The following is a 24,261-nucleotide window of genomic DNA, read 5'->3' as shown; positions in this document are numbered from 1 at the left end:
CATTTTTTATATTTAATTGATAGGAACTGCATGCATCAAAGAAAACACATACTGAGATTTAATGTGCATAAAATGGATATTAGCATTTTAAAGAGGCAGATTAACACATTAATCCAAGTAATTTTCATATATTGCTTTTAATAAAATCTTCACAGTATAAAATTCTTAATGAGGCTAATCACAGGCATTCCATTTAGTGGAGTGATTAGGGATAACATAAAAGTATTTTTAATCAGTTTTCTAAAGCTTATGGTTTTTTTATTAAAAATTAAAAATTTGACTTGCATTTTTATTACTGTTTTATGTATGAAAAAATCATGAAAATGCAAATAAAGCACAACATTCAATCATGTAGGTATTAATTATTTATGAGACGTTGTCCATTGTGGAGAGATTCTTAGCCTTAGGGGGAAAATATAAAAACAAACAGACTGAAAAGTATACAAAACTTTACAACTACAAATCAAGCGTCCTTTTCATATAAATTATACATTAAATATACTGTAAGAATTACAAAGATCTCATCTTTGAAGCACTATCAAGCATGTATTTACACTGGGAGAAGCAACTTCTGTAGGCAAACTTCCCTTTCATGCCTCCCAGTCTTCTTCGCATTCCTCATAGACTGAACGCAGCACATGGAGGGCTTCCACTGTTACTTTGAGCTTCCCAATTACTGCACTATCATCTTTTGAATTGAAAACTAGAAAGGAAACATCAGAAAACAGCATTAGCAATTTTATTTAAGGTTTGGCTTTCGTTCTGATAATTTTCCTTAGCATTCGAACAAATTAAAAAGCACATAAACATATGCTTCAAAAAGAGAAATAAATAAACAAACAATTATAAAAGAAATCTTCCAGTTCAGGCACTCAGCCTACTGGAAAATGAGCAGTCCAAGAACTAGAATGTACATGAATGAAAGCATCAGTCTTGGAATTAACTCTGAAATAAAGAAAACTATCTATATGATTATATATATATATTATATATATGCCTATATAAATTAATTGTCACCATATGTAAACCTTTAATAAACACATACATGCATATTATATACATATTTATAAATAGTTTAAAGTAAAAAATATACTGACTACTGCCTTGTCTACACTGTGTATATGACCAGTAAAATCAGCCTGGACAGTTATTAGTATTTAAATGGTATAATGTTTTTTCCATCTGGTGCAATGCAAAATTAATTTAATTCCAGGCTCCTGTATTGTAAAACAGTGAAGTGTGGGCAAAGATGGTACATCCCCCTAGACTAAACTATTTAACTACCTTCATCTTTGTGCATGTGGGTTTTAAAGTAGTATTTAAAATTTCTACTTCACAGAAATTAGCTAACATGATTTAAAATTGCACTCTTTTACAGTATCTAAGTAAGCCCAGAGGGCCACAATCTCTGCTGCTCTGATTAAAAACATGAGGCTAACAGTTAGCAATGAGGCTTTTTTCCAATCCTACATAAAAAGCAATGAGGCTGTCTAACATGAGTCTAGAAGGAATCTGAATAAAAACAAATAGTCTTGACAGCACATCTTTTCAAAGCAAATTATTCAGCAGACAAATGGCAAGCCTATGTATTTACTATATAAACTAGAATAAGTACTCTGGGACATGCTCTGATACTGCATGCTACAACTCCTAGGCTTCTGGGACAGCTCAGAAGAGGTTTAGAAAAGAAAAAGTATGGAATAAAACCTTCCATCATTTACTGTGTTGATAGAGCTATTACAGGACAAACTGGATGCTATTCTTGGAGATCCAAAACATTTTGTACATCCTTGGACAAATCCCTCAGTCAGCTGTAAACTTGAAGACTTCAGGGACATTATTTGTTTTACTTTTAAGAATGGTAGGACAAGTGTAATTAATGATATCAGAAGATAACGTTAATTCTATTTTCTCAGTTTTAATATTGTCATATTATCTCTGAGACATATTCACAGAACAGAATCACAGAATGGTTAGGGTTGGAAAGGACCTCAAGATCACCTAGTTTCAATTTTTGTAATATGTCTTGTCTCTGTTCTCTTTCATCCAGCCTATTGCTTAGCTATTCACTCAATTGCTTTTTATTTCATGTAGGCCACTTTGACACAATCAGCAATGACAGGAACAAGATATGAGACAGATATACGCTTGCAGTCCTCAAAAGGAATAAGGAAGTTTGTGGTATTTAACTGAAGAATGAGTAGAGCTTCATGTGGTAGTGTCCTGTGAATTTCCCTGTGTCTAGGTATATTCTTTTCTCTCAAACCAATATCCACCTCAGATAAAGTGTCCATTACTATTTAGGAATTCTATTTATTGTGTCATTACATTTAATTAAAGTCTGGGTCCAGATCTTAATTAAGAATAGGTCCTTTTGCAATGACTGCCCAAGAAAACATACTTGTATATATTATGTTAGTCATGATCTGACATGTGTTAATGTAAATTCCATTTCAATTCTCAGAAAGTTCTAAATTTTCAAAAAATATGGTTATGGATGCAATAAAAAAAATTCTAAACTGTACAGCATCTGCAGGGAAGGGAAGGGAAGAACTGTGGATAGGATTAAGAGTGGAAGTATTTCTATCTTTTACTACTACTTTCATAGATATAACGTACATAAAGAAAAAATTATTTCAAATGCCCTACAATTAGGGGAAGAAATGCTCCTCACAATGTTGAAGCAGTTGTCATTACATAGTAGCAACTACCTTTTGACAGAACCACTAGTATAAAAACCAGTCCTTCCTGTCATAATAATTACCTCAGATGCCAATTACGAGTTTTAAAGAGTTTTGTAAAAGGTGACTTTCAGGCTACAAAATTATATCACTAATCAATCTTATAAAATGGGAATTATGACAATGAGAATTATGGCCTAAAATCCAGAACAAACCCAATTTTCCAGTGAAAGAATATGAAATACTTTTTCGGGGGAGATGTGTGTTCTTAAAACTTCTTGAAAAAATTATTGGTGGAGAAAAGATTAAGTAAGCCACAGAAAGAAGTGCATGAAATCCGTATGTTATTTTTCCAGAGTACAGAAAATCTGATTCTTTTTAGAATTTTCCTTATCATGTTCCCAGAATTCTGATGCATACTTTGAGTATTTTAGCTACAGCATGAATGCAAATCATGCATGCTAATGGAAATGGGTAAGAAAGCCTGTTTCTTTCCTTCACTACTCAGCTCCCCATCACTTAAGGTATGGTAATGAGACACAGCAGTAGAAGTAAAAAAGTCACATCAGCTTGGCATTCTACTATGGCTAAACGGGAATTCTTGCTATGGCAAAGAGTACCTTGCCAACATGGGTGTCCTGCATCTACTAATCAAGCTGGTTCACATACCACTACAGAGGAGTAACTGTTTTGTAACAGATACTCTTAGCTTCTTCACTGAACTTCACCACAATGGGGAAAGAGGAGGGAAAGGAACAGGTAAGGAGAAAAATGCACAACTGATAACTGATAACCATGTGCCTGCTACTATGGGGAACATGAAAGTCTGAGCAAGGACTGTTTGCGAAAGGCCAGAGTAACCTTCTAAAGTCTTGCTCTCAGTGTCGTAAACATGCTGTGATAAGACCCAAGAAAAGAAACATTCCACACCTCCTACTCATCTCACCTTGCTCTAATGAGTCACACTGAATGTTTGATCAATCTGTTACAGAAGAATGTTTACTCTAAACTGATACCTAACCAAAGCCACCACTATCTCATAGTGTCTCAATACATGTTTCATATGGAGGACACAAGCTTGAGGTAATATGTGGGTTATGAAATAACTTCAAATAAGATATAGATATTAGCAATACTGAATTACTGACATAAATTTTAATAACAAAATATAGATTTATAGTCTTACTTGCATGAAATGTGTTGTACAAAATAGAGAATTATAGTAAGTGGAAATGTCCTTAAAGTTCTTAGGTTTCATTAACTAATTACTATGAGCTAGGAATGCCGTTTGAGTTGTTTTTTATTTTTCAAACAGATTTTAAGGAGTAACAATAGTACACAGTTTTTGCAGACCTTTGCAAACAACTGTGGAAGCCATTAGTTAATAGTACTGAATTTCTTATTATGACAATGTGAAATACTTGCACAATAAAATTTGGGGAGAGAAGCAGAAATTCAACAAATAATTTTTAGGTTACAAAAAGTTACAAGAAAGTAGGCTCTAAAACTTACCATCAATATCCTGCTCAATGATATCTCTTTGCTCCTGGAATATCTTTCTCAAACTGACGTAAGTGAAACCAATATCTTCACATTCAAGATCCTCTTCATCATCTGGGGGGTCACTGACCACAGTAAACTGTAGGCTAAGCATAAGAAAAAAAAAATAAATTAACTCAGAACACAGGAAGAAAAACCAAAACAAAGAACGGAATCTATTTTACCAGTTAAGCACAAACCAGAACTCTTTTATGAATGATATCCAATATTCTCCATCACAAGAACAGTCTGACACCCCTTTAAGTCTTTCCTTCTTTAGCATTATTTAGCAGTACTAGAAGGGCGGAGAGGTTGCAACCTCAGATCTGGAAGCTTAGAGAATTGTTTCATTTTTCTCCCCTCATCCCACCACCCTGTGGTACAATTTTCCTTCATACTGCAGTGATTGGCAGAAGAACATTATAAGGATTTAAGACTTGAATGTTTGTTTAGCTCAGCTGCTGAATCAACTGTTCAAGTTGCTTAATTTTGTTATATTCCCCCCCACAGCTAAAAATCAAGATTGTATCTATGTACTTTGAGGCTTTTCTAGTAAAGCTCATTTATATAAAATATCTAAAAACATAGGCAGGGGTGTTTCTTATGAGCTTTTTTTTTTCTGTTGTTGGTTGATTTGTTTGTATTATTTTTACTGTGTTGACCATATGTTGCAAATTATTTCATGTGAAGGGATAAAAACCAATTCATAAGCAATAATGGAAGGTTGAGATTAAATGCAATTACATTTTGTTGGGTTAAACCTTTGAGTACCATAAACCTATTTAAAAAGTGCAACTACATTAATTCAGTCAGGCCACATTAAGACAAACCTGTATGATTATTTCAGCTGTCATGTGGAGCATGCTTATGAAGAAAGCTTTTTAGGTGTCCTCACTTATGGTACTTTATTTGCGTAGTAGTCTTGGAACATATTAATTGGATGCCTGTTGGACTGGACTAAACTAAAGTGAAGATGTGCTCCAGGCATACCTACCCCTAAGCACTCCACAGCAATAGTCAGTAGAATCAGCTAGCATAATGAATTCTCAAAATCATCCTAAAAATGTATGTACTGTGAATATCAGACCATTAGCAATAACTGATTTGTGCTAGAGAGTCTCTGGTCTGCACTACTACAATTTAGTAAACTTCAAGCCATGCATTTTCTTGGCTTTACACTAAGTGGTGTGGGAGACATGAGATAAATAATTGAGAAAGACAAACGACATCAAACATTTTCCTGATATCAGAAATTCTAGCCATATTCACTGAAGCAAGTATTTCCAAACACCAAGTATAAAATATTTAGCAGAAAGTTATCGAGAATTTTCACACCTCATTTAGATACTTAGACAGCATATTCTAGCCAAGAACACATTCCACAAAATTACAGGAACCTAAAGGCAGTTCTCACAAAATAGTATCTTTCTAAAGTTATCTCATGTATTCATTATTTAAAGTTGGACATTGCACAGCAATTTCTCCTGCACTTGTTCCATCTTGGATTTTATCTTCGTTATTCTGTTCCTGCTTTACACATGAAAAACTCCCTGTAAGTACAGTCTGGACAAAAAAGCCTTTCAGCATTTACTGTGCTGCCTAAACACAGACTGTTTGTCCATTCCAAACATATGAAGCCCAACAACTATAGAAAATACTCACATTTCCTTTGAGAACTTAAATTACAGTCATTGCATCCAAGAATGGCTTTTCTTTTAAACACTTAATTCCAGTGTTGTGCTGGAGCTGCCTTGAGTTAGTGGCTTGTGTTGGGGCCAAAACTCCACGACTGACAAAATGACAGGAATTAAGAGCTAAGTACTTTTTTGGTATGTCTTGGCAATGTTTAAATTGTGAACCCTTGTGAGCATTACAGCCTAAAAATGTTACAAGAAGCATAATTTCAAATGAGTAACAATCAGATTGCATAAAATCCAAGCGTAAAGGAAAGGACATCTTAGACAAAATATAATAAAATCTTCCTAGAAGACTTTAAACATAACAACTGCAATACTCTTCTATAATAGTTTATTTTTGTGCTTGGCACTTACTAACAAAATTTTATCCTAGAAAATACAGACATAAATACTTGTTTGTCAGTAAAATCAGATGCATATTGAAAATACGTCTGAAAAAATTTTGGAGGCAAAAAAGAAAAAATATCATAGATATTTCCAACAGCAGGTGGCTTGATTGAGTATAATGGATCTAACTTAAAGATTCTGGCAAAGCTAAGCAGCAGCAAAGCTGCCAAAACTCAGTCAAAATAAAAGAAATACTTAGATGTGTAAGATAAATATTAAAGGAAATGAAAAGAAATTAAAACCTGGAAGAATAATGACAAAACTGTTAGGTATTTGCTACAGATCTGTTTTGTTAGGATTCAGTTTCAATTTAAATCAAATCAATTGGTGAAACCAGCTTAGCAGTCAAAACAGTGACAGAAGAGGGGGAGATAAGTGCTGGATTAATGTTTATTACTTAAGGGTACCAACTACTAAATTTTCACTAAAGCATAAACTAAAAGCAGGCCTAGTAACATTTGGGACAGTCTCTTACAGACAAAGTGGACAGGCGTTCATACTGGTGCTCTTTCTGGTTCAGATCATATGCAAATGTTTTACATGAATAGAGCAGACTTCAATAAAACAGATCAGAAGATCTGCACTCTCTAACAACTTATAGTTCCAATATGCCTAAAAGATCATAATATTGGATTAAATCTTTGTTGCTGATCAGGAGGGAGATTTGAACTCTGCATCCCATGAGAATACTCCAACTAGTAGATTGCAAGAATGCTACCACCATCACTGTGACTTTTGTAATTAAAAAAAAAAAATATTACAACTGCTTTAAGTTTAGAAAATATTTAAACATGATATTCAGTATGCTTTAACTTTTTTCTTCATTTGCCAAAAAAGACTCGAATTTTGTTTTCAGGTTTAAGTGGCTTAAATGTCAGTTTATATTGCCTTGGAACATACTCTCCGTGAACAGACTCCTCACTCTTCTTCATTCAGCACAGAATGTGCAGCTAGTGTTCCATCTTACCCTAGCACTGCCCCACTTAAGTAGGAAACTTTGATGGAAGCTGGAAGAGCAAAAATACTAGGATTTCTTACATAAATAAATCTAAGTATAGCATTCCTGTCCCATACATCTCTCTAGGATCTTAGACTTTCTCTCTAGCTTATTTCCACAGTTCTTTTCTATAACTCCAAGTATCAGCACTCGCTTCCTTGCAGTAATCCCATGCCTACTGACTTACTAAGAAGAAATCTTGACATCCTGTTAAAAGTACTGCGTGGGAAGATACTTGCTAGCCACTGCAAGAAAGGCCAGAGAATTACATGAAACTTGTCTGTTAATAAACGGCCAAAAGAAAAGTAAAAAAAAAAAAGATTAATAATTTCTTTCACCTTAAAATGTGCTTTATAATGAAGCAGAAAATCCTGGACAAATTGTTGTTGTTGTTATGATAACACCTAAAGGTGTTATCACCAGCAGGTAGAGTGCCTGGACAAAAGCTGTGATATAGGCAAATTTGATTTTAATTCTTTATTCTGGAGAATAGTCATTTAAGCAGCAAGAAAAAAACCTTGTGTGTTAATATACTAATGTGAAGCTAGCAGTGTACACAAGCTCTATACTCCCCTGACACAGACGCACAGACTTTGCTGCTTTGGAGAACAATGACTTCACATGGTCAGTTTCTTGGAGTAACAATCATTTCTTACCAAGAAATGACACACCTGTCAGGATCAGCCTGGAAACCTCTTGCACTGGAAACCTGTACACTCTTGTTATCACAGCAGGGTGACTGTTCAGAAAATGGATTCCTCCATTCCTCACATATGTCTCTTTTGACACATGTCGGAAGAGCACACATTCTACCTCCAGGCCTGCAAGCGCTGGGAGCACAACTGCGCATGAGGAATCAGGTAAGTTTCTCTATACAATCCAAATTTCCACACTATTAAAATGCTGAAAGGCAACAGTGGAATACAGACAGGATGAGGAATAAAAGATAACTGACACAGTTCAGTAAGTTAAATGGACTGCCAGAAATGCCTCCTGTTCTTAACTGATTTAATGACTTGAACATGTAAGTAAGTAACTATGGGGCTCAGATGATGAAATAGTAATTTTGCATACTCTTTTCTTTTTGCAGTGTTTTACAAATGCTAGTTAGTATAGCTTCCTAAAATAAATAAGGAATGTAATTTGAATCCCTGTTATAGATAATAAGAAACAAAAAGAAAGGCCACTCATGTCATACAGAACAACTATAAGAAAAGGAAGTGTTCTGAAAAAATTTCCGTATTAATGATAGAGACGTTGCCTGAAAACATAAAGATGAAAATGCTTGTAAAAAAAGGAGAACCATCTTTGTGGTATGCAGTAATAACTAAATAGGATTTCAAACCATCTTCCTAGTCTACCACCTTTTGCTCATATATTTTAGTTGTTACATCTTTCCATTTAGCAGCATTTTTTTGTTCTTGGATACTGAGTATTTACGCATTTTCTGCCACTAAAGACATTTATTCACATGTGGAACCCAAATCAACACATGCAATGATTCCATACCAAAAAATTACATTGAAGGGAGAGAAAAGTACACTCTGTTTTGAAATCTTATCTTTTAATGAACAGTAAACCCCACTCCCTACAAGTTTTAGATTGGTTATTAGGAAAAAATTCTTCATCAAGTACTGGAACAGGCTGCTCAGGGAAGTGGTGAAAGCCCCATCCCTGAAGGTACTTAACAGACGTGCACTTAGGGACACGGTCTAGGGATGGACTTGGCAGTGCTGAGTTAACTGTTGGACTTGATCTTAAGGGTCTATTACAGCCTAAATGATTCCGGATTCCATGAAACAAACATACTTCTCCATGTAATAGCCATTTCAATCTACAATTTATTTGAAAGTATAAACAAGAAGAGTATAAAGCTGTGAAATGCATTATTTTCAGGGCCAAGGTGGCTCCTGTTTCCACTTTAGGATTAGGCTGTAGTTGCAACGCTGGCTTAGCAGTAATTTTACGTATTCTATTAAAATATCTTTTAACACCTGAGAATATTTATCTTTATCAAGGGACATTCACTGAAGTGACTCTCCTTTTGGAAGACAAAGATAGCACGCAATGTATATATTTATTATTGTTGTAATATGGACCTAGTCATTATGAGTATCATATCTAACAACATTTATTGTGACAAGGAGAAAGTTCACCTTAAAAGTTATACACCACTTAATAGATGTAATACACTATCTATGCTCCTACAATCTGGCATAGCACAAATGCCATTAAAGTGTCAGGCTAAGCCATGAGCGGGCAATTTTAAATTATATTTATATCCTTGATAATCTGGTTTCCTGAGCTTTAAAACACCAGTTTAGTTCAGTTCCTGTTTCGGCTGAAAAAGCTCTGATATTAGTTTGTAAAGCTTGTGATAGAAAACATATGTTAAAGATACAACTAGGCCAGGTTTAAAATGCATACAGTCGAAAACATTTGGTGGATAGGCAGAAACTTTCTGTATAATTTGTTTCCTGGTGGTCCCCTTGCTAGGATGAAGTGGGGAACTGGACTACTGATGAGCTTCTGCCTTGCTCTTTAGTCAACCCAGAACTGAAATTTTACTACAGACCAAACTAGACACAGCAATAAATGTAGAAGACAATGTACCTAGTAACACAGGACAGAACCATGATGGCACATGTAAGAGATGAATATTTTACCTTATTTTTACCTTAGGCTTGTTAGATATTTAGCACAGATACCCAAGTATTTATAGGTGAAGTGGAGCCCACATATGAGCTGTTTTCCTTCAGTGGATTATCCCTTCAAAAAAATATATTTTGTTCTCTGTGTTGTTAAACTCTTAGTTGAACATGTTACCCACTTTCCTAATCCATATGGTAAGATATGTTTTCTCCTTGATTATTAAGACTCTTTTTTTTTTTCTTTTTCTTTCATTTTTTTTGGTTGGTTTGTTAGTTTTTACATCTCCGAACACCTAAGAATGTCTTGGTATGATATTTCCATCCCAACAAGTAACCTTTTCATGTTCCCTCCTCCACTCCAGTAAAACCTCTTTTATGGCCAAGACATGAAATTTAGCTCTAGAAGGAAAATGGAATGAAGAGAGACCACTCTCTTTCTTACTGCAGAGAGAATTTGTGATTTGTGAATACTTATTTAAAAGATTTACAAGTAGCTCCTACATCCTACACTTCAATCAGCAAGTACTCCACTTTTTCTGCAAATTAAATGAATCTTTAAATTAATAATTGTTGCACGTTAATGCAGATTAACCTTAAAGTGGAAGGAGAATCAAAGGCTGGCATCCATTCTCCCAAAGTAATGTTCATGTTACCTCAATCAAAATATTTGAATAAGAACAAATTTATTATTATAAGCTTGAAAAGACTAACTGACGCTGTCACATGTACATATACATAATAGCTGTCTGCTCCATCCATCCATCCATTCATCCATCCACCCATGTATGTTTTTGGAAATTCTAGGGCCCATGAACACTTTCTGAAGCTTTTACATTCCTTTTAGCACTCTGAATTCACAAAACAACAGATGCTTTACTCTACCATCAGGCAGGTGTGTGCTTTTCAAATGCATTATTGATAGAATACCAACATAATATTCTGTTTTGCAAAAAGAAATTGTTTTAAAAAAACCCCAAACAACCAAAAACCAACAAAACCAAAAAAACAGAATAAAAACATGGCACTAAAACATTAAGCATTAAAAGAGGTTGTGATATTCCATGCCACATGAACCTACTCAAGGAAAAAATGTAGATCAATTGCCATATTAGATGTAGATATTGTTCCTAGCTGCAACAAAATTGTCCCTAGTTAGTTAATTATTAACTTCTCAGTGATAGCTCCTCAATAAAGTCAAACAGCAAGACGAACCATAAGCATTATTTACGAAGACTTTTGATAAGAGTTTTTCAGCGTCATATATGTACCTGTCATTATGTAGATCTGGCTTTAGAAGCATAGACTTGAGATACTCTCTTCTTGCCCAATTATTTGCCTTGTCCACATATATCACTGTAAAGCAAATTGGAAGTCATATAATTAGTTATCAATTGGTTTTCATCTTTTAGAATAAAAAGCATGGAGAAAAGAACAAAGAAAAATAAATATTTCTTTCCCTTGTCTTTCCTAAGGAAAAGCAACCATGTTAGAATCAAATCTGAAAGGTCATGTGATCTTATGGCATGTCACTGGCAGGTTTATGTGCACACTGTCAAAAAAGATACAAGCAGCATCTAAGCATGCCACGTAGCTGTCATTTTCTGTTAATGGCAATAGCAGTCATGATTTTAAAAGCCAATGGTCTTTATTGCTTTGTATTTGAAGTGATTTACTGCATGTTTTTTCCACTAAGGAAGCTAGTGATAATGATAACGTATGGCAGAGTGCTTGTCCTTTTTGACAGCCTCAGTAATTTAATCCTCTTTTCCTGCCACAATATTTTAATAAAAGAAACATCTAGACCAATGGACTGGAGAAAATCCACAGCCAGGGGAGTGTGAGTGCTCTGAAAGCCTCTCATTGTTTCAAATTAAAATACAAACACAAGAACCAGCTTTTAATTTTTGTGGCATTAATATGACCTACAGTGAAAGATAGCCTTGGTTTGTTAAAAACAGTAAAAAAATGAGAAACATGGTTTTAGAAAATTCTTTAAGAAGTTTTGGGCATCTTACATTAAGAAAGTTGCTTGCTTTCTTGTAAATGGTATCAGCCTACAAGTATCAGTAAACTATTGTGAAAATAAAAATACAAAAATATAAAAAAAAAAAAAATCAGGATGTGAGCATTGAAAACCAGTGTTAAAGGAATTACTTTGTTTTTGAAGTTAGAAATTCAGCTGAAAAATTTTTGCTAGGACAGAACTAGAATGAATACATCCCTCTGAGGAACAAACAACTCTTGGGAACATTTTCCATTTGTTTATTATGGCAGGAGGAGGAGCTAGAAATTTGTCTGCCTTTAAATTCGCACATCTTTAATATTCACACTCCTCTAGTTACTCTGTCACTGTAATCAAATATGATCTTTTTCACTCTCCACGTCACATTAAGATTTTCCTTTCCCACTGTGCTAACAGAAACCTTTAACGTATTTCATACTGTCCAAAAAACTCTTGTATTTATAAACAAAAGTTATAGTAGCAGATAGTATTTGAATATAGGAGAGATAAGAAGGCTCAAATTAATTCCTTGCAGATGGATTTATTGAGGGACATATCTTTAAAAAAAGTCCTTCTGGGAAGTACAGCGTCCAAGCTGTAGTTCTCCCATTTTCTCCAAAGCTGCTCCTCAGCTCTTAGCTGACCAGGAGAACCACTATTAGAAACCAGTCACTTTCAGAAAACAGCCAGCCCAGTTGGTATCTGAATCACTCAGTCAAAGGAATCTGCCATTTAACATCTTTTTCTCTACTAAGAGAAAGCAAAGCACTGGTGCTCTATCTCAGAATCTTTACTTTCCACCCACAACATTTTTATTTTCTTAGGTTAAAAGAAGCTGTTACTGCCATCTGTTATTCTTCTGGGCATGTGGACGACTTTCCACATGTGCTACTCTTATGGCCAAGTGCTCCTGGGGCCACCACAGGAAGTGATGGGAAGGCAGCAGGGAGACAGATGGACAGCCAAAGAACTTCAAAGGAGCTGCCACATCAACAGATTCTTCCCTTCCCCATAAGCATCCCAAATGGAATTTCCTAAGTTTACTAATTCTGTATCTAAAACAATTTTAAATGGAAATTATTTACAAATGAAAAGAGTTAGAATTCATTTCACTCAATGGAAAAATTCAGACTAGTAAGTAAAATATTCAGCACAAAAACTCCATTCAAGTCTGGGGAAAATTATTAACCAGAGTGAAAATATATTTTAGATCCTTATAAATAACACGCCTTCATACCACCCTTTAGTACTGTGTGAAATTAGAATTATAACTTTGCTCTAAGGCATGGAACATCACATATTGCTATCCAGTTAATTGCAAAAATAACTCAACATTAACTGGTGACAGTTTGCGTCTAAAATGGTAGTTTTAAAATTTGTTCTAAAGAGCAAACCATTTTCATTTGAGTTATACTGAGGAATCCACGTTTTAGAATACGAATCTTCAGAAGTTAAATTTTAATAAAAAATAAAAATAAAAAAATATACACCCCATCCACCTCCTTTTCCTTTGGTCTACTTATACTTGTGTTTCAAGTTGTTCCAATAACCAGCTGTTCACTCAAGAGTGAAAGTTTTCAGATTAAATGTCATGTAAAATCTGTGCAGAATTCTGTAAATCTTTCTTCTGCTTCTGCTGCCTGGTTCTCTAGAACCATTATATACAGTATAAGGACACATTTCAGATCAAGCTTACTTTCTAGTAAACTTCTTCCCATTTCAGCATTTTCACAGTTAAAGTCTTCACCTTCAATAAAATAAGAATGCTTTTTGCTAACAGCATTTATGAACTCACCTTACCTTTGAAATTTAAATAATTGTGGCTTGGACAAAAAAATAGTTATTTTACTGAAATTAGGACTCAACTATCAACAGATATGTGAGGGAGACTGGGTGTTGTTTGCTTGGAGCAACACGGCTTTTTCTGTTTTTCTGACAGTAAAACTGCCATCATGTTCACTTTAAAGCATATATTGTTACATGACTGGAAATAAATAATGTCTGGCACACAATTTTAAGCTGCATTAAGCAGTTAAAATATTAATTCATTGCTTACTATGATCTGTAACACACTCTCATCAAAACCAAGAACACCTAAACAAACCTCATAAAAAAATTAGAATCCTTCGTTTTCATCAAATTACAGGACAGAGTCATGGTGTGAGCACAAATTGGCAAGTTCCAGTTTTCTTTGAATTTATGGGACTGTAGTGTTTGGAAGCATTCTTGGATATTCTAAGAACTGTTTCCATCACTAAGCTCCTTTTCTCAGTCAGTGCAGCCATGAGTAGATAAAATGTGGGAAATCAGAGTGTATAAACCTCCCATTCCAATTTCCGCTCCAAGACCTTGGACAAAAGAAAATTATGTTCTAACCATTCCTAATCAAAAAGTCATAGTAAAAATAAAAGATTAATGCCAGATTACACACTGTAACCACTTGTGAAAAGGGAAATACATAGGATCTTGTATGTCCTGGTGTCCTGGGTTCTTCAGTAGCCGTCATTTTTAGTCCTTCTTGGTGGCTGGTGCAGTGCTGTGTTTTTGACTTTCAGCCTGAAGCCAGCTATACGCCAACTGAGAAAGAGATTTGGAAGTGACTGGCACTGAAGCACAGCTCCTGCTGGCACTCCGGTTGCCCATGCTGGGCTGGATGTTCAAAGGCAGGGTCTCCTCTACACATCATGCAACTGATGCTACATGGAGTAAGTGGGCTGCACTAATTACACAATGAGCTCAAATAGGAAATCCCAGTCGTCCAGGCATTCTAGAAGTCATCATGGACTGGCCAGAGGGCAAAGGTTTTGGAATGTCACCAGAGGAGGAGGTGATGCATGCTGAAGAGGCCCCACCATATAATAAACTGTCAGAAAGTGAAAAGCAGTATGCCTTGTTTACTGATGGGTCCTGCCGTATCGTGGGAAAGCATCGGTGATGGAAGGCAGCCGTATGGAGTCCTTGACAATGAGTTGCAGAAACTGCTGAAGGAGAGGGTGAATTGAGTCAGTTTGCCGAGGTGAAAGCCATCCAGCTGGCCCTGGACATTGCTGAACGAGAAAAGCTGCCAGTACTTCATCTCTATACTTTATCTCATGGATGGTGGCAAATGCCCTGTGGGGATGGTTGTAACAATGGAAGTAGAGCAATTGGCAACGCAGAGGTAAACCCATCTGGGCTGCTGCACTGTGGCAAGATATCTCTGTCCGGGTGCAGAACCTGGTGGTGAAGGTATGCCATGCAGATGTCCATGTACCCAAGACCTGTGCCACTGAGGAGCACCAGAACAACCAACAAGTGGATAAAGCTGCTAAGATTGAAGTGGCTCAGATGCACTTAGATTGGCAACATAAAGGTGAATTATTTTTGGCTCGGTGGGCCCATGACACTTCAGGCCATCAGGGCAGAGATGCAACATATAGATGGGCCCGTGATCGAGGGGTGGACTTAACAATGGACACTATTGCCCAGGTTATTCATAAGTGTGAAACATGTGCTGCAATTAAACAAGCCAAATGGTTAAAGCCTCTTTGGTACGGAGGACGATGGCTGAAGTATAAATATGGGGAGGCCTGGCAGATTGATTATATCACACTCCCACCAACCCGCCAAGGCAAGCGCCATGTGCTTACCATGGTGGAAGCAACCACTGGATGGCTGGAAACATACGCTGTGCCCCATGCCACTGCCCGGAACACTATCCTGGGCCTTGAGAAACAGATTTTGTGGCGACACGGCACCCCAGAAAGAATTGAATCAGACAATGGGACTCATTTCCGGAATAACCTCATAGACACTTGGGCCAAAGAGCATGGCATTGAGTGGGTATATCACATCCCCTACCATGCACCAGCCTCTGGGAAAATCGAACGGTACAATGGGCTGTTAAAAACTACACTGAGAGCAATGGGTGGGGGAACTTTCAAGCATTGGGATACACACTTACCAAAGGCCACCTGGTTGGTCAACACCAGAGGATCTGCCAACAGGGCTGGCCCAGCCAGTCAGAACTTTGACATACTGTAGAGGGGGACTTTGTGAGTCTCATGCTCTGCCAGGGAGGAGGGGAAGCCTGGGGGAAGCAGAGACAGGACACCTGACCCAAACTAGCCAAAGAGGTATTCCATACCACAGCACGTCATGCCCAGGATGTAACTGGGAGTTACCTGGAAGGGCTGGCTCACTGCTTGCTTGGGCTGGTTTTCGACGGGTGGTATTGTATTCTCTTCCCTTGTTATTTCCCTTACCATTATTATTATCGGTAGTAGTAGTAGTGATTTGTGTTATACCTTAGTTACTGGGCTGTTCTTATCTCAACCCATGGGAGTTACATTCTTTCCATTCTCCTTCCTGTCCCTCTGGGAGCAGGGAAGCTGGGGGAAGAAAGGGCAGGGGGGGCGAGTGGACTGCATGGCTAACATGACGACAGGGTTTAAACCACGACACCTGGGGAAAGGAGTTCTACTGTATTGTTTTTCAACAAGATTCCATTAATCTTCTGATATCTTACTTGTCAAGCAACGACACCAAATAATGCGCAAAAAGGTACGGAAAAAAATGGAATATTTTTTAAGCAACTAACATGGAGCCTTCTGTATCAGTTAAGATGTTTTTTAAAACAGTCAAGCTATTCTAGTTATAAATAATATAATGAGTTTTATTTATCAGAATTAATGACATTTTAGATTACTTATGGACTTACCCTGATTTTCTCCATGCAAAAATCTAGAAGACTATTAGTTTCCTTCTAAGCTCAAAGTAAATTTCTTTCTACCCATGCAAATCTTATTTTTATTAAAGACAATATTCAATTAACCTCAAATATTCAACATACTCAAATCTAATTAGACATGAATAAAAGATGCAGTAAAGTTATAGTAAACACACATGCAGGTTTCATTACTATTATCTTACTGGCTTTCTGATTGACATTATCAAAAAGCACTGTCCTTAGGGTTTTTTTTCCCCCCTTTTAAGCAAAGCTAATCTTAAGTAGAAATTAGACGACCAATTGCCTAAGCAAAACTCTACAAGCAACATCCACATTAGTATTATGCTGAAGAATACAGCCCTGAAGCAATTAAGACCAAAACCACCTTTTAATTTTGATTTGTTTTAAACAGTCCTATACTCAATACTTAAGCAACAAAAAGAAAATCAAAGGTATGAAGCCAGGTTATGATTAGCGGAAATAACGTGATATTGCACTAACAGATTGGAAAGCCTTATGAATTGCAGTCTTAACAAAACATGATACTATTTTCAAATATCACAGCTTGAAATATATTTAAGCTTCATAATTAGCTTTAGAGTTCGTAATTTCATTCTTTATTCATCATAACTTTACTGCATTTTGCTAGTTCAACTTGGCAAAGTCAGTACTTAAGAGCTAACATTACGATGAGACCATATCCAATATACAGAAGAATCAGAATTTTTATACCTTCTGAATGCTTCTTAAATTCAAAGCCACAGAAATTGAAAAAGCAAGAGAAATTAAAATTGATAAACAGCTTTTATTGGCTTATTGTATTATTTCAATGAGGTTTTAAAAAACTTATTTCAATTATGTCTGCCTGTCTAGAGCATTTGGAAAAGTGCTTACAGCAGCTAGCAAGATGAATATTGTTCAGCTCATAAAAAAAAAATCCTTACTTATATTTCATTTAGCATATGATGCCAGAAATCCCATTTGTTTGAATAGAAGTAAGCTTTATTGAATGGAAGAGTTTGCAGGGCTATTAGTTTTCATGGGTTTGTTTTGTTCTGCTTTTTTCCTAAAGCTTTACAAAGATCATTGTCTTTCCCAGAGTCACAGAAGTTAACACACTGTGCCCCCTCTGTGTTCTGTCTCAAATGGGCAGTCCTGCTATAACAATGGTTTATGTGACATCTGCGAGGGATTTCAGTCTTCAACTATGGGGTAATCCAACAGTTTATGAGTATTATGAGGATATAAATGAATAAATTCTTTGCAAGTCTCTTTCTAAAATGAGGTTTCTAGACAGCAGCAATTTTAAAGATCTGACTGTGGCACCAGTTTTGCAAAATTGTTTTTAAAAGAATGCTTAGTTTGAATACCTGCATTAACGGTGTGTCACAAACAGCAAACCTGCTCCAGGATTCTGTTGACTAAAAATGCAATACTTGGAAGTCCAAGACAACATGAAGCCCTCAGACTGAATCTTAAATGTATCAGACTTTAACAAGGGAGAAAAAGTTAAAGAACAATTGAAATTCTATGAAACAGCTGGGAAAATAAGTAATGAAAATTACTAATTACTCCAATAGTTCTGTCTATGCTGTTAGTGTAAATTACATTGTGTATTGACATAAAGAGCATTCATTTATTAGAGAATAGTATATGGAACATGCAGGATTAAGTATTCTGAAGTAAATATCAATGTGGCAATATTAAACATGGCTGAAAAATTTCCTATTTCAAAAAAGTTCTTATCAAAGGAACACTGAATACTCCCCGAAGTGATGATCAAGTCCAACTGGCAATATTAAACATGGCTGAATAATTTCCTATTTCAAGAAGTTCTTATTAAAAGAACACTGAGTACTCCCTCAAGTGATGATCAAGTCCAACTACATATTTTCGCTTTGTAACTGTGTTTTAGTTCTAGACGGTTACACGTAATGTTTTTATTTTACTGTATCATCATGTACTGATAGAGATGTTCTTTTAGTAAGAATACATGCGCTAGCAACATATTTAAATATATCGTAATGTTACCATTTCATACACAAGTCTACTTCAATTATGCATTTTATAACTGATAATTCCATTCGTTTCTTAAAAACCACCTTTAATATTTCCCAAAATATTTTGGAAACAGACAAATATAGTTGGTACACAGATAAATGCAGCTATGATATTTAGAGGAAGTAGGCTTTACTGGCAGGTATTGTCATAAGATAGAATTTAAGAGAAAAAACAAGCCTGCTCAGGAATACATCGCACTTACCATTGCTATAGTTATAGTGAATCCTCTGACCACTTGTAGGTTTTCGAAGGGACAGTGGGGTCTCCTCTGCAAGGAAATTGGATAATCTGCATTCTACAAACAGCTGCTGTATTGTTTCATCTGATGCAATCTGTGGCTCAGTAAAACCGAGTGATATAATTTCAATTCGGATTTTTTCAGATGCCTATTGAAAAATAAAGCACAAACATAATACAAATTATTTTGTGTTTCTTGAAGTATTAACACAATAAATGTAAATCACTGGCTATTTTGTTCATCAACATTGATTGATTTTGACAGACACAATGAGATTTTAAAGCCCCAGGGTTCGTAGTTAAGAATATTGTTGCAACAGATACTGATTTACGTTTGGCATTGACAATATTTTTGCAGTAGTTGTACTCTACTGCAGAAGATTAGGTTAAGGTTATCTTCATGTACAAGTGAAGCTTTTTTAGCTACACAGCAGAGTGATTTGTATCTTGATCCTATAACTGCCTGAAATAGTAATATTAGGTTCCAAAGTTTTCCAAATGAAAGAGATTTGTTAATGCCTACTGCAGACTGTGCTACAAACAGTTCAGTAAACCTCTATCAAGTCACAAAGTAGTTAGTAAAAGTAAACACTGTATTTATATGGATGGCAACTTCATATACTGATCTTTTCTAGTTAAATCAAGTATACACTTAAAAGTTAAAATTAACAGTATGATAATGGAGATAACATCCAAACTGTTCTTCACCAGAGCTGTTTCTTATTATCTTTAACTAAAATGACACATTCCTGTTGCTTATATGAAATTGTTTCCTACTATTTGGCAAAGTCTATAGTATTTGTGTACAGATAAATTTTAATAAGCTTTATGTATTTAAATGGGAATGTCAGACTCTACAGAATGAGTCACAAATACTTCCCTAGGTAACTGTAAGTCAAAGTAAGAAAAGCCACTATGGTTTCAGAATTGGAGCATATAGGTGAGCAACCAAAAAAGAAATTCTTCAGAGCAAACAGAACACGACGGAGTTCAGAAATGTAAGAAATACTTTCTTACTCCTTTCTTTTCAAGTTTTTAACTCTATTTAAAATATTGTCCATATATGGAAATACTTTGACTATTTTTGGTTATAAAATTAAATTGCTTTAAGTAATAAATTATATTAAAAAGATTAGCTTTCTAGATTCAGTGTTAGAACTGCAAGTCAATATTCTAATTTATTATGGAGATAGCTTATATTTTTCCAAGCAAATTACATAATTAATCAAACTGAAAGCAGGTGTATCCTCTTGTAAAAATATCCATCATATAGGACTATTTCCATTGCTGTCAAGCCCTTTCAATATTTGATGAAGTAATTTTACCCCCTCCTTTCAAAAGACATTTCCTTTTATTATGTATCCTAAGATACTTTAACTAAAAACCTAAATCTGAATATTTCAATAAGGTTGTTTTATTATTCAGTAGATTCATGGAAATTTTACTAGGATGACAGAGAAAATTCCACACCATTCTGTCTCCACTAATACAGGTACACGGCTTCAGCTGGCAATATTACTGGGATTAGCATAGAATGATGAAATATTTAAAGGAATTTTTTTTTCCCTAAAATCTAATAAATCAAATGACTGCCAAATGTCATTAAAGTGATGGTCTTTGACTTGAATATGCTTTTCATATTCAAATTTGAAAAGAAAGAGATGAAAGCCTGGAAAGGTTACTCAGTTTCAACTAATAACCTCAAGCACTCTACATTCACATGCATAAAAAATGAAATTGGCTCTATTGTCTAATTTCACTTCAGAAACAACTCTTTTCTTCTTGCACTAAGCAGATGTATTAGCATCTGTATTTAAACTGATATGCAGAGTGGTTTTGTTCGCCCCAAAGTATTTAGCGGCCATGTCAGACTAGTTTGTACACAGACAGTAGTTTATGAATCCAGTCCAAATACAATATCCTGTATTATAAAGTATTCCTTTTACATATCTTAAAATTTGTTTGATGTATTTAACACTTGTAATTGCATATTGCAGGCAAAGAATATTACAGTTTTTTAAGGACAGCTGGGTAAATCCAGGTATACTGCTTTCTAACTTGTAAGAAAGAAAATAATTGAGTTATACTACTAGAAAATTGCAAGAAAAAAATAATAAATTACTGTAGAGATTAGCAGTCAAGAATATTTTAAGGCCTAGTTTTATTAATATTAAAAATGAATACAGGATATACAAAGGAGAACAGACAAAAAAAGATACTTACAAATAAAAACCACAGAACTGCTTAAGAACAGCATAGCTAGCATTTCATATTTCACTATTATACAAAATGCTTGCATTATGTAGCCACACTGAAAATATATATAGCACCCAGTGTATGATAGGAATTATTTTTTAAACAACCATTCACATTTCTATGATCTAGAGTGCAGTATGTTGTTTAAATCTTTTCCTAAGTTGTTATTTTTAAGCCTTGTCATTTATTAGGCACTATTCAAGTGCAAAATTGAGAGTTTGTCATGACCAATTACTTCCCACAGATCATTCTACTTTGACAGCGATAAAATTAGCCCCTAAATTTTGTATTTCAAACAAAATATAATATTTTTTTCCTCTAACAGTAAAACTGGACACATATAAGAAAACTAAATGCTTTCAAATACTGTCTCTGAGAAACTGTTTCAGTGCTTTCACATTTCAAATTAGGAAAACAAAACATGGACAAGATACTTAGCCTATGTCAATATTCTTTTTTTGATCATTTAATATTGACTCTGTGTAATTAACACTACCCAGATATTTGGAAGAATCACTGAACTCCTTCAACAAGCTTTAGGATTCAGTTAAGTACTAAATGCATTGGACATACCATCAGAATTTGAAGTCTCAATGTAACTTTTCTCACCTTGCTGATTCCTAAGATTAAAAACGCCTTTTTTGAATTCCATAAAAAGCCTTGACTGCTCTCTTCAAGAAGCTATATATTGCGTATTGAGATTTCCTTTTTGGTCACAATGAAATGCTAAGACTTAGATGTGAAATAGTAACATTCCAGTTGACTCAGATGGCTCACAATACAATTAAGTGTTTTACAAAGAAGTCTGTGCTTTCTGTACAGAACAGCAGCATTGAAAATGCCTTGCTTATAGGAACAACGTAAACAATGTCCTAGCTTTTTAACTTTACCTAATCCACAGCTTTAACTAGTGTATTGACCTTAAAACTCAAAATAAAAGAAACAACTGTAAGATCAACTTGCATCCCGTATTTACCACTGCTCAAAGGTATTTACGCTTAACTGCTTCACAATTTATGTATTTATTTCCAGAGAATACTTATTCATAGAATCATAGAAGGGTTTGGGTTGGAAAGGACCTTAAGATCATCTAGTTCCAACCCCCATGCCATGGGCAGGGACGTCTTACCCTTGACCATGTCACCCAAGGCTCTGTCCAACCTGGCCTTGAACACCTCCAGGGATGGAGCATTCGCAACTTCCTTTGGCAACCTGTTCCAGTGCCTCACCCCCTCACAGTAAAGAACTTCTTCCTTATATCTAACCTGAACTTCCACTATTTTAGTTTAAACCCATTGCCCCTTGTCCTATCGCTACAGTTCCTTCACTTGTTCCCTTCTATTTCAAGCAGAGAGCACATCAAGTAAACTTTCAGTTATCGCCAAATAATCACAAGTAATTATCCATTTACTATCAGTACTTCAATGGCTATCAATATTATTTGATTGACAAGTACATTTACTGAATGTACTGAATGCCCAAATTTTTTAGTCATCATCATCATGTCAGAACAGAACTGCAAAGGAATGCTGTCACATGAATGCAAATCTAACTTATCTCTTCAGAAACACAAACATCACTCACTATGTATTTAACAGGTCAGCATCCTACATATACATATGAAAAATACATATTACAAAAAAATATTCTAGTCCTTAACTGTATGCAGTGACTTTTTATGTTAGGAACAACATCATCTAATTTTAGATTTTCCCCACAATGCTGCAGATGTAAGAATAGAAACAGCTCCCTGTTCCTTCTCCAAATGGATGGGACTTACAAAAGTGCATGCACTTTAGACTCTTGCTAAGACTTGGGGTAAAGAGGTATCTCCTTTTTGGAGACATATGAAGGAAGGAAAGACACATATAACCTTCCCCAGCATCAATGGCTTTGCCATGTGCTAGGCGGAGAAATCAATGGCACAAGGTTAGCATCATAGAAAGATTCGATGCAATCCCTTCAGCTCCGTCTGCAATTAAGAACACCCAGAAAAATCTCTCTGTGATAATGAGTACATCTCTGGTTGCTGCCATTTTATCTAGTGCCATTTAATCGAGAGTCCAAATCCATCATTTTCAGAGCATGAATTCATCTTCAGTATCTTCAAAAGTATGAATTACTTGCCACAGCTTGAGACAATTTAATGATGAGAGATATTGCCTCTTCAGTGCAAATCTGTAACACACCCATCAATACATTGATGTTATTCAGAAAAGACAATTTCTAATTCAGTATAAAAGACCAACCATTTTAGAAAATACAAAGTTCTTGAGAGATGCGAAGCTTTCCCACCACAACCATGACAACTATACATCTGAACTTAATGTCACATTTGCACTGTGCTCATAATACACCTTCTAACCACTTGAATAATATACTTTCGTCCCTTCAATGGCTTGCCTCCCCTACCCTATCTGAAGAATAAACATAAAATTGTTCACTGTCACTCCTGAAGTTGAATTGTTTTAAAGACTTGGTTTTGCAACTTGCCTGTGGCACTGCCTCAACTAAGAGCTTTTAAAGATGAATTTTTTCTAGGGTGAATAAATTAAAAAAAAAAAACCCACAAAACCAAACCCAAAAAACCCAAAGAAGCAGATATATCTGGGGCTGTTTGTCAGGTGAGATAAAATTTTCTTTCACTTTTATTTTTTTCCCCAAGAAGTGGGGAAGGCTACATAAGCAATATTGTTACAGTCCTGAACTAAGCAACCCCTGTCTCTATTGCAGACTGTCTGAAAGAGAAGGCTTTATATTTCTTATAGTGCTTAGATACCCACGATTGATTATACCAACAGATAAAATAAAAACCAAGTACTAACCTTACAAAAATCTCAAACCCAGTTAGCTACATCAGTACCAACCAGTTACAAAATTAAGTAGCTCAAATGCTTTGTAAACTTGCAATTTCCTTTCCTTTCAAAAGGAAGCATGATCCTTAAAGTAAACAAGCATGAAAGAAAATTTCTCAATAAAGAGAAATACATACTTTGTATGTTTTTGGTATGCTAATATATGTCAACACATAAGTGACATCAATAA

General features: G+C 35.4%; 1 protein-coding gene across 1 annotated transcript in view; it reads right to left on the bottom strand.

The window, feature by feature from the left end:
- Positions 1-506: 506 nt before the first annotated feature.
- The window catches only part of RPGRIP1L (RPGRIP1 like), a 79,026-nt gene continuing 55,271 nt past the window's right edge, over positions 507-24,261 (bottom strand). Inside the window, exons 24-27 of the mRNA XM_080637095.1 lie at positions 18,926-19,109; positions 11,221-11,305; positions 4,194-4,327; positions 507-703 (exon numbers count right to left, since the gene is read on the bottom strand). Of these exons, the coding sequence (XP_080493221.1) occupies positions 591-703; positions 4,194-4,327; positions 11,221-11,305; positions 18,926-19,109 (516 nt within the window). The 3' untranslated portion in view covers positions 507-590. The remainder of the gene's footprint in view (positions 704-4,193; positions 4,328-11,220; positions 11,306-18,925; positions 19,110-24,261) is intronic.

The sequence above is a fragment of the Psittacula echo genome (genome assembly GCF_963264785.1).
Source record: "Psittacula echo genome assembly, chromosome: Z".
Classification (NCBI taxonomy): Eukaryota; Metazoa; Chordata; class Aves; order Psittaciformes; family Psittacidae; genus Psittacula; species Psittacula echo.
This window is presented reverse-complemented; position numbering and strand designations above follow the sequence as displayed.